The 12,109-nt window shown below is 43.9% G+C and overlaps 1 protein-coding gene across 13 annotated transcripts in view; it reads left to right on the forward strand.

Annotated features, from left to right (window-relative positions):
* The window catches only part of LOC128689171 (protein AF-10), a 236,773-nt gene that overhangs the window by 124,416 nt on the left and 100,248 nt on the right, over positions 1-12,109 (forward strand). For all 13 annotated transcript variants that reach the window (XR_011392290.1, XR_011392291.1, XR_011392293.1 and 10 more), the window contains one exon: positions 1,973-2,168. Coding sequence is in view for 7 of the 13 variants with exons in the window: in XM_070087402.1 (XP_069943503.1) it covers positions 1,973-2,168 (196 nt within the window). In the remaining 6 variants the exon portion in view is untranslated. The remainder of the gene's footprint in view (positions 1-1,972; positions 2,169-12,109) is intronic.

Consider the following 12,109-nt stretch of genomic DNA (forward strand, 5'->3'; position numbering starts at 1 on the left):
AATGAAAAGTACCTTGAAATTGAACTCAAAGTAGCAGAAATGTTTGATTTTTACCCAAGTTCAAAAGTAAACAAATGCTAAGCGTCCAATACACGTCAACTGGTGAGTCTAATATTCTTTCACAAGTGTGCTGATATTATTTATACCATTTCTACACTAATTCAGTAGTCTGCATAACAGTAAGTCTTGTTTTTTTTTTTTTTGTGAGAAAAAATCAAAATGGAAAGCAAAAGAAATGTAAGAGGGGCATGGGGACGTGACTAATGAACAGAGGAAATGTTATTTTAGTGCCTGTAATGTCTTTGTTTATTCTGGACCTTATTTGGAAATTGGCATCTTTTGAAATTTGTGTGAAATTGGCAAAATTGCTAAATTCTGACCACTTTATTGGATAGTTGAAATCAGTAAATGGGTGGTTTCTTGTACTCATTCGATAGAAAAACCGGAGTTCTAGTGAAATATTTATGATTTTTGTCGACTAGTACACTGTAATTGGCTGAAAATAGGGCTCAAAGTGGGCAAAATCGCCGATGCGTAAACATCGCCGAGACCGCTAACTTCACAAGAGCATAATTCCGTAAGTTTTCCATCAAATTTCATACTTTTGGTGTCATTATGATCGGGAAAAGATTCTCTATCTTTTCATAAGAAATTTTTTTTTTTTTTTTTTTTTGAAATTTTGGCGACCCTGAGAACAAGTCCTTGAGAGGGCCTGGTGACCCCCAAAGGGTTAAAGAACATGCAGATTAGTCTTGCATAAGACTGTCTAATGTAAAAGTACTCAGTGCCACTCCATGAAAGTATTCAGGTCATTCTTATAGTCTAACATTTTTGATGAAATTCCCAACTTAACATACTGCTGACTTTCTCTCCTTCATCACCTTGACTTGCTTACTCTGCCCTTCTCTCTGACTTTCTAATGGACTTATTTAACTTTTTGCTTGCCCTTACACTTCTGCCTCTTTTTCTTTAATGGTAGCAAATGTGTGACCACACACGTTTAATGCTTACTGTGACTAATGGCAGTTTAACATGTGAAGGCATGTAAAATATTGTATCTGAAGAGTAGTAGTCATTATTATCATTTCATTAAGGATAGTATGTTACCAGAAAGAGAGTAACATGTTAAAGAATCTTTGGATTCATTGGTCAAGATGAATATGAATGAAGAAATCTAATGATTGTGTTTTTATTATAGACAGTGAAATAGATGTAATAATTTTTTTGGAAGTATTTGATTGACTCGCATTCAAGTTTTTCAGCGCTATGAGAGATTTAGCCAGGCATAAGGAGATTTAGTAGAAATCAGATTGCTTTATTCCTTCTTATTCAAATGAGCATTTCCTCAACTGTACAAATTAACCAATAGGATACAAGCAGTTTAATAAGATATAAGCAGTGGGTTTATATAGAATACAGTGGATAGAACCTAAGAGAGGTGCAACAGTACTAGAAAATTTAGAACTTTTTTCAAAACGGCTTGTAATGATCATGAGAGGTATTGTAGTGAGTGTATAAAACCAAGGGAGAGAATGAAATTGTTTTTGTGCTGCTATAGGAAGCTTCAGATTAATTTAAATTACACCTTTTATCTCAGAATAGAATGCTATACTGTCTAGTATTTGTCTTCTGGAGTGTTTCTGTTGAAGTAACTACTGTCCTTGGTTTTTCCTCACAACTTTTCTCCCTACTCCTTTAAAAAAGTATCAGTGGAATTATCATCTGGTCTTTTAAATTCTTTTCCTGGTACAAGAAGTAACGAGTAGGCAACCTGAACATTACTGTTACTCTTTTAAAAAGAAAATAAGCTGGAAGCACAGTAACATGATAATGAAAGCTTGTTGGTATGGAGGAAAAAGACATGATGAAAGTATTTGAAGGAGGTTAAGCCTTGCTAATACATTTCACTGTATTGTATACTTTAAAAGACCATATGTAATATAATACAATTATGTGCCTACTCTTGTTTCAGGTCTCTTCCGTCAGTCATAACCAATGGTGTTGGTGCCAATACATTATTGCTGGGAAATCAACTCAATCCAGCATCTGCAGTTGCTCAAAAAATGACAGACACACTTCATGCAGAGCTTGAAGCACACTCCATATACAAAGATGAGGACAAGATTGTCAGTTCACTTGTTGGGCCAGTATTACCTGGAAAGAAAGAGGTATGAGAATATTTCTGCTTATTAATCTTTGTATTCATAGATATTGACCATCAATTTTTGTGGTATGAATTTATTATTTACAACTGCTTATAGTATGTATTAAAATGATAAAGTGGTGTAATGTGTAGCTACTTATTTCTTACTTGCATCATCCTTCCTTGGTGCGCAATGGCCATTAGTTTAAAAAATAAGTCAGTATTTTATAATAAATTTCTGTACGATATCCATTGAAACTAAAGTATTTTTATCTAGTCTTTAACAGTAACAACAATAATGTGGGATTTTATTATTCTTGAGTGCATGCTCTTTCAAGATATTAGCAAGAGCTCTCACACCTAACCTTAAATAGAACAGTACAGGTAAAAAGAACACTAAAGTTGTTCTTTAAGAGTGATAATATGATTACCAGGAGTGTAAGCTCTAGAAAAGAGATGGACTTTCATCTGAGATTTAAAAGCATGAACAGATTCCTGACTCAAGACAAAAGCAGTTAAACAAAACTGCTTTTGGTTGGACAGTAGAAACTTAAACATTTAACATCAATGTTTTACTCTGATGGATGATTATATAGTGTTATGTGTAATATTTAGTGAAGGGATTCAGGGAAACCGGTTATTTTCATATAGTCGGACTTGAGTCCTGGAAATGGGAAGTACAATGCCTGCACTTTAAAGGAGGGGTTTGGGATATTGGCAGTTTGGAGGGATATGTTGTGTATCTTTATATGTGTATGCTTCTAGACTGTTGTATTCTGAGCACCTCTGCAAAAACAGTGATAATGTGCGAGTGTGGTGAAAGTGTTGAATGATGATGAAAGTATTTTCTTTTTGGGGATTTTCTTTCTTTTTTGGGTCACCCTGCCTCGGTGGGAGACGGCCGACTTGTTGAAAAAAAAAAAAAAAATGTGTAAATTACTTAAAAGACATGTCTCCACTTGCACTGTATTTAAAGTTATGACTATTTTAGAATTTGCTACAAATTTGTCTAAACTGATGTTTGATTATAAGCTTTCCTTGTGATCCTTTGTACCTGTACTAAAATGTATATACTCCTTCATTAACCCTTAAACTGTCCAAACGTAGATCTATGTTCTATTTTACATTGTTTCTTATGTAAAAAAACGTAGATCTACGTTCAAAGCGCTATACACACAAACATAAATCTGCGTTTGGACAGTTTAAGGCTTATGCATATGTATAGTATATTTACATATTATTTAGCGAAGAGATTTAGGGAAACCGGTTAGCCAGACTTGAGTCCTGGAAATGGGAAGTACAATGCCAGCATTTCAACCCTTTAACTGCCCAAACGGAGATCTATGTTCGCTCATTTAGAGCTCCAAACGCGGATCTACGTTTGGACAGTTTAAGGTCGGAGTGCTACGCGCGCAAACATAGATCTATGTTTGGACAGTGTAAGGATTAAAGGACAAGGTTTGGGGTATTAACAGTTTGGAGGGACTTCTAAACTGTCGTATCTGAGTACCTCTGCAAAGACAGTGATTATGAGTGAGTGAGGTGAAAGTGTTGAATGATGTTGAAAGTATTTTCTTTTTGGGGATTTTCTTTCTTTTTGGGTCACCTTGCCTCGTTGGGAGATGGCCAACTTGTTGAAAAAAAAAAAACATATTTATTGGTTATTTAACAAGGCTTTATATAGTGTCAGTGGTAGTGGTGTCATGGGTGTTGGTGATGGTGGTAATGGTGTTAAGGGGGAATCAGTGGTGTCAACGGTAGTGGTGGTGTACTGTTATAGGGAAAAGGCAGGCAGGTAGATTGCTAAAGAATTGTAGATTTAATAATTACACTTTGGTTGTGGTCTCCTAGTCCACAACTGGTACGCATGTGGTCCCCCTCCCTCACTCCTACCCTTCCTCATCCCAACCCACCAACTTGTCCATCTTTCCATTGAAGACATGCAAGCAGGCAGACCACAGCAGACAAGGCAACACTGGGCAGGTAGGGTAAGGAAGAGCAGACAGACAGATACAGGTAGACAGAGACAGCCGGACGGACGGACGGAAAAACACACACAAACACACACACACACACACACACACACATACACACATACACACACACATACACACACATACACACACATACTCATATACAACAGGCCTAGTGTCTAATCGACATGTGCCTAGGACAAAATGGACAAAATGGTAACTAACACACACACACACACACACACACACACACACACACACACACACACACACACAGGGGTGGGTGGATTGCATATTCTTGGACTGCAAGAAGGCGTTTGACAGTTCCACACAAGAGATTGGTGCAAAAACTGGAGGACCAAGCAGGGATAACAGGGAAGGCACTGCAATGGATCAGGGAATACTTGTCAGGAAGACAGCAGCGAGTAATGGTATGTGGCAAGGTGTCAGAGTGGGCACCTGTGACCAGCGGGGTCCCACAAGGGTCAGTCCTAGGACCAGTGCTGTTTCTGGTATTTGTGAACGACATGACAGAAGGCATAAACTCCGAGGTGTCCCTGTTTGCAGATGACGTGAAGTTGACGAGAAGAGTTCATTCGATCGAAGTCCAGGCAGAACTACAAAGGGATCTGGACAGGCTGCAGACCTGGTCCAGCAACTGGCTCCTGGAGTTCAATCCCACCAAGTGCAAAGTCATGAGGATTGGGGAAGGGCAAAGAAGACCGCAGACGGAGTACAGTCTAGGGGGCCAAAGACTACAAACATCACTCAAGGAAAAAGATCTTGGGGTGAGTATAACACCAGGCACATCTCCTGAAGCGCACATCAACCAAATAACTGCCGCAGCATATGGGCGCCTGGCAAACCTCAGAACAGCATTCCGACATCTTAATAAGGAATCGTTCAGGACCCTGTACACCGTGTACGTTAGGCCCATATTAGAGTATGCGGCACCAGTTTGGAACCCACACCTAGCCAAGCATGTAAAGAAACGAGAGAAACTGCAAAGGTTTGCAACAAGACTAGTCCCAGAGTTAAGAGGTATGTCCTATGAGGAGAGGTTAAGGGAAATCAACCTGACGACACTGGAGGACAGGAGAGATAGGGGGGACATGAAAACGACTTACAAAATACTGAGAGGAATTGACCAGGTGGACAAAGACAGGATGTTCCAGAGACTGGACACAGCAACACGGGGACACAGTTGGAAGCTGAAGACACAGATGAATCAAAGGGATGTTAGGAAGTATTTCTTCAGCCACAGAGTAGTCAGGAAGTGGAATAGTTTGGGAAGCGATGTAGTGGAGGCAGGATCCATACATAGCTTTAAGCAGAGGTACGATAAAGCTCATGGTTCAGGGAGAGTGACCTAGTAGCGACCAGTGAAGAGGCGGGGCCAGGAGCTTGGACTCAACCCCTGCAACCTCAACTAGGTGAGTACAACTAGATGAGTACACACACACACACACACACTGCCACACACACTGCCACACACACTGCCACACACACTGCCACACACACTGCCACACACACTACCCCACACACTACCCCACACACTACCACACACACTACCACACACACTACCACACACACACTACCACACACACACTACCACACACACACTACCACACACACACTACCACACACACTACCACACACACACTACCACACACACACTACCACACACACACTACCACACACACACTACCACACACACACTACCACACACACACTACCACACACACACACTACCACACACACACTACCACACACACACTACCACACACACACTACCACACACACACTACCACACACACACTACCACACACACACTACCACACACACACTACCACACACACACTACCACACACACACTACCACACACACACTACCGCACACACACTACCACACACACACTACCACACACACACTACCACACACACACTACCACACACACACTACCACACACACACTACCACACACACTACCACACACACACTACCACACACACACTACCACACACACACTACCACACACACACTACCACACACACACTACCACACACACACTACCACACACACACTACCACACACACACTACCACACACACACTACCACACACACACTAACACACACACACACACACACACTAACACACACACTAACACACACACTAACACACACACTAACACACACACTAACACACACACTAACACACACACTAACACACACACACACACACACACACACACACACACACACACACACACACACACACACACACGTACTCATATACAACAGGCCTAGTGTCTAATCGACATGTGCCTAGGACAAAATGGTAACTAACACACACGGACACACACACACTGTCTCTATCATCCTTCTCCTATACCTCCTCTATCTCCCCCCCCTCACATCCTCTTCCTCCCTCCCCATTGCTCTTTCACCTGTCCCCTTTAGTCTTCCCCCCCCCCATCTCTCTTGATCCTGCTGCTGTCCCCCCTCCAGCTCACTATCTTTTTCCCCTCCCTGTCTCTTCCTCCCTTCTCCCCACAACAAACACCCCCCCCTCCCTCCCCACAACAAACACCCACCTCCACAGCACTCTTGGCATAAGCTCTTCCTTCTGTAAAAAAGAAACATGGGCCACCAAAAACCTGGACGGAGAACCAGAGGTATGGTGGACCTGGGAGAGAGGACTGGGAGGCAGAGCTCACATGAAGAGAGGAGCGGGGGAGGAGGCTGGAAGAGATCAGCAAGAAAATGGGAGAGAAAATAGCTGATGAGAGCAGGAAATGGGAATTACAAATCACAGCAGCTGAAGCTAAGATACAGAGCTTAGTAGAAGAACTAAAGAGTCTGAAGCAGCCTAAAGAACCAATGGACAGTACAGCCATGACACCAAGAGCTACTACATCAGTCACCGATGAGGGGGCAGTAGGGGACAAAGGAGACATACTGTACGTGATGACTCCATCGGACCCAAGGGGGGCCTGGGAAAAGGCAGGGAGAGCAGCAAGAACTCATGAGGGGACTAAAGTCAATGAAGGAGCTAAGTTATAGACAGAGGCTCTAACAGACAACTGCCATGTCCAGGAACAGATAGGCAGAGGGACACCGGATATGGAAGTGACAGTAAGAAGCAATGCATCAATGGCAGGAACTAATTTGAATCGGAGGATGTTCAGGGAAGCACAGTGAGAGGATGAAATGGAGAGGGCCGTTTTTGTCTATGGGCTCCAAGAAGTAGACGGGGAAACTTACAAGGCAAGGAAACAGGAGGAGAAAAAAAATGATTGAAAGCATCATGAAAGCAATAGGAGAGGACGACACGACTCAGCTTACAAATTTTCGGAGAATTGGGTGCTTTGTGAGGGGAAAAAAGTGTCTAGTCAAAGTGATTTTCAAGGCAGAGTCAGCTCGAAACCGGATCCTGCAGGAGAAAGCATGCTTAAGGGACAATTAGGCGTTCCGGAGTGTGTACCTCGACTGAGACAGAACACAAGAAGAAAGGATGATACTGAAAGAAAGGGTGCAACGTCGCAAGGAGGAATGGGAGGCAAGGAAGGTGGAGAGTAGGACAAATCAGGCCCACGTGGAAGAACAAACACAACCCCCTCCAGTAACACCCACAGAAGGAACACAACCACGGCAATCCCAAAGCAATCAAACGACATAACCAAAAACCCACTCACTGTACCCTCTGCCCCCATCCCCCTCAGCACAAACCCCACCCCCATAGAATCCCACAGTAACCCACACATCCCCCTCTGCATAAACCCCACCCCCACAGTCACCCTCAGTAACCTGCACATCCCCCTATGCTCAAACCCCATCCCCACAGAAACCCACAGTAACCCACACAATGTACCCTCTCCCCCCATCCCCCTCACCACAAACCCCACTCTCACAGTAACCCACAGCAACACACACACTGTACCCTCTATCCCCATCCCCCTCACCACTACCCCCTCCCCCACTGTAACCCCCCATAGGCCCTCTTCCCCCATCCCCCTCACCACCACCCCAACCCCCACTGAACCCCCCCCTATAGGCCCTCTGCCCGCACACCCCACACCACAGACCCCTCCCCCACACCAAGCCCCTATAGGCCCCTGCCAGGGCACCTGCTCCCCCTAACCGACCTCTCTCCCCAGACCACAGTTATTGAAAAGAAGTTGAAGGTTTGGTACACGAACGCGGATGGAATAACGAATAAATGTGAGAAGTGGCATGAAAGAATCAAGTAGTTGTCCCCAGACATCGTAGCGGTTACAGAAACAAAACTCACTGGGATAATAACAGATGCAGTCTTCCCACCCGGATATCAGATCCTGAGGAAGGATAGAAGTAGCGGGGGGGGGGGGGGGGGTGCACTACTAATAAACCGATGGGGTTATCAAGAAATGGAAGGAATGGACGAGATTGGAGAAATGGATTACGTAGTAGGTACAGTTCAGTCGGGAACATAAGGTAGTCATTGCAGTGATGTATAACCCACCACAGAACTGCAGGAGGCCAAGATAGGAATATGATGAGTGCAACAGAGCAGTGGTGGACACTCTGGCTGAGGTGGCAAGAAGGGCTCACTCAAGTAGAGCGGAGTTACTGATCATGGGCGACTTAAATCACAGGGAGATTGATTGGGAAAACCTGGAGCCACATGGGGGGTCCCGAAACATGGAGAGCCAAGATGATGAATGTGGTGCTGCCAAATCTCATGCACCAACATGTTAGGGATGCTACCAGAGAGAGAGAGAGAGAGGGGAGGATGAACCAGCAAGACTGGACCTCTTGTTCACCCTGAGTAGCTCAGACATTAAGCACATCACATATGAAAGGCCCCTTGGAGCTAATGACCACGTAGTTATGAGCTTTTAATACATCGTGGAGCTAAAAGTGGAGAGGGTAACAGGAGTAGAAAGGGAAAAGCTAAACTATAAAAAGGGGGACTACACAGGAATGAGGACCTTCCTGCAGGAGGTTCAGTGAGAACAGGAGTTGGTAAGAAAATCAGTAAATGAAATGATGGACTTTATAACAACAAAATGCAAGGAGGCAGAGGAAAAGTTTGTTCCCAAGGGTTACAGAAATAATGGGAAGGACAGAACGAGCCCTTGGTTTACCCGAAGGTGCAAGCAGGCAAAAACTAAGTGCTCTAGAGAATGGAAAAACTACAGAAGGCAAAGGACTCGGGAGAATAAAGAGATTAGTCGACGAGCCAGAAACGAGTATGCACAGATAAGGAGGGAGGCGCAGCAGCAACATGAAAATGACATAGCATCGAAAGTCAAGTCTGACCCAAAACTACGCTATAGCCACATCAGGAGGAAGACAACAGTCAAGGACCAGGTAATCAGGCTGAGGAAAGAAGGTGGGGATCTCATAAGAAATGACCAGGAGGTATGTGAGGAGCTCAACATGAGATTTCAGGAAGTATTTACAGTGGAGGCTGAAGGGACAACGGGAAGACAAAACAGTGGGGTACAGCAACAAGGGATATACCAACAAGTGTTGGATGAATTACACACAACTGAGGAGGAGATGGAGAAGCTCCTAAGTGACCGTGATACCTCAAAGGCGGTGGGACAGGACAACATCTCTCCATGGGTCCTTAGAGAGGGAGCAGGGACACTACGTGTGCCACTAACCTAAATCTTCAACACTTCCCTTGAAACTGGGCAACTACCTGAAGTATGGAAGAAGGCAAATGTAGTCCCCATCTTTAAAAAGGGAGACAGAAATGAAGCAGTAAATTATATACCAGTGTCACTGACATGTATAGTATGCAAAGTCTTGGAAAAGATTCTCAGGAGGAGAGTGGTGGAGCACCTGGAGCGGAACAAGATTATAAACAACAGCACAGATTCATGGAAGGCAAATCCTGTGTCACAAACCTACTAGAGTTTTATGACATGGTAACTGAAGTAAGAAATGAGAGGGAGGTGTGGGTTGATTGCATTTTCTTGGACTGCAAGAAGGCCCTCGACACAGTTCCTCACAAGAGATTAGTACAGAAGCTAGAGGAACAGGCACGTATAACAGGAAGGGCACTGCAATGGATCAGAGAATACCTAACAGGGAGGCAACAGCGAGTCATGGTCCGTGATGAGGTATCACAGTGGGTGCCAGTGACGAGTGGGGTCCCACAGGAGTCAGTCCTGGGACCAGTGCTATTTTTGGTTTATGTGAACGACATGATGGAAGGGATAGACTCAGAGGTGTCCCTGTGGAGAGGTGTAATGGTTGTGTAACAGCAGGCTGGGAGACGGTGGTTGAGGCAGCATGATCAACGTTGTCAGCGGTGGAATTGGTTATAGAAGTTACAGGAGCAATTGCTTGGGCAGGAGACAGGTCTGCAGGTGCAGTAAAGCTCAGGGCATTGGGAAGGATCTTGAGGATGTCTGCTGAAGGTGTGGAGTCTGGAAAATTGAAGGCAGGCAAGTTGTTCAGACGGAATAGTTCATTAATAGTGGTGTTGAAAGTGCTGGGGTTTTCTGCGTTTGCAAGGTGTGCATACACCATACAGTACAGCACTTTGGAGGAAGCACCGTCGGGGGGTGGAGAGAGGGAGTTGCTGGGCGATGGTGCCTGTAGATTAGCGTGTAGAGTCTTGGTGGTGTCCGTTTGTGGTTTGGTTTTTTCAGTGTATGTCGGTGAATTGGAGGTGTTCTTCAGAGCTTTAGTTTTCTTCAGTATGATTTCTTTCCTGAGTGGGCAGAGGAGGAGGCAGTATATATAGGCCAACAGACAGGGACGGGACAAAGGAGGAAGAAAGGTAGTCGTAGAGGTAGTAGTAGTATAGTGGAGCGAGTCAAATACTAAGAAAGAGGAGCACTGCAAGGGAGCTAGGGGCCCACAAAGGGTAGGAACAAAAACAGAGGGAGTGGGGGAATTAATAATAATAATGAACCAAATACCCAAGGCAGAAGAAAGAAAACCCCAAAGGAGAAGGGGGAAAAAAGAATCAGGTTAAGTCACAGGTGTTCTGAAGTTTGGAGCATTTTACAATGTAATGGGAAAGGAAGGCATCTACAGAGACGAAGCCTGGACTAAGATTCATACAAAGAAAGGTAGGTAAGATACATAGGCAACAGATAGTTCCAGACTATGGAACAGAACATCTCCAGGCTGAGGGACTGACAACCTCAAATCTACGACTTCAAGGGTGATGGACTGATTACATCGTCTTCACATCTCTACTGCTCTTGTCTCCTTTCTGTACTCGATTGAAGAACTGAAGAAGCCTACTGTGTAGGCAAAACGTTTCGGAATAAAGTTGCCTAACTGTTGCCTATGTGTCTTACCTACCAACCTGTCGGTATTGTATACCATTTTGATATTCACTCATACAAGGAAAGTTGTGTATGTAGATGACATCTTTGCTCTTTGTCCTGATGACTCTAGCCACTGTGTAGCTTCATCAGTACAATACAAAGTGGGCCAACAGGCCTGCTGCAGTGTTCCTCCTTTTTTATGTTCTTATGTTGTATAAGTGTCTCAATCTTCAGTGGGAATCTAATTCCTTGCTACCTTACCTTGATGTTAATATCCACCTCTCAGATACAGGTTTTGGTTTTTCTGTGTAGCACAAGCCTATGTAGAGTGGCATGTACATTCACTACTGTGATAAAAGGTTTGAAAACTGACAAATTGAAGATTGAGACATTTACGGGAATCATTATTAAAGAAACGTTTCGCCACACAATGGCTTCGTCAGTCCAATACAAAGTAGAGAGGGGCAATGTTTCACTTTCCAGGAACTTTGTCAAGCTGATACAAACAATACATGGACACAGAGGGTATATATAGGCTTTGAGTGAGGTGTAGTACAAGTAGAGGTAGTAGTAGTTGTAGTTGTTTTTATACATGTGGTGGAAAAGCTTTGGGTAGGGGTAGTTTTGATAAGAACCTGCCTTGTATGGTTCAGTAGGCCTTCTGCAGTGTTCCTTCATTCTTATGTTCTTACGTACCACGGTTATTTCAACATTTCA

The sequence above is a fragment of the Cherax quadricarinatus genome, chromosome 21 (assembly GCF_038502225.1).
Source record: "Cherax quadricarinatus isolate ZL_2023a chromosome 21, ASM3850222v1, whole genome shotgun sequence".
In the NCBI taxonomy this organism is placed as follows: domain Eukaryota; kingdom Metazoa; phylum Arthropoda; class Malacostraca; order Decapoda; family Parastacidae; genus Cherax; species Cherax quadricarinatus.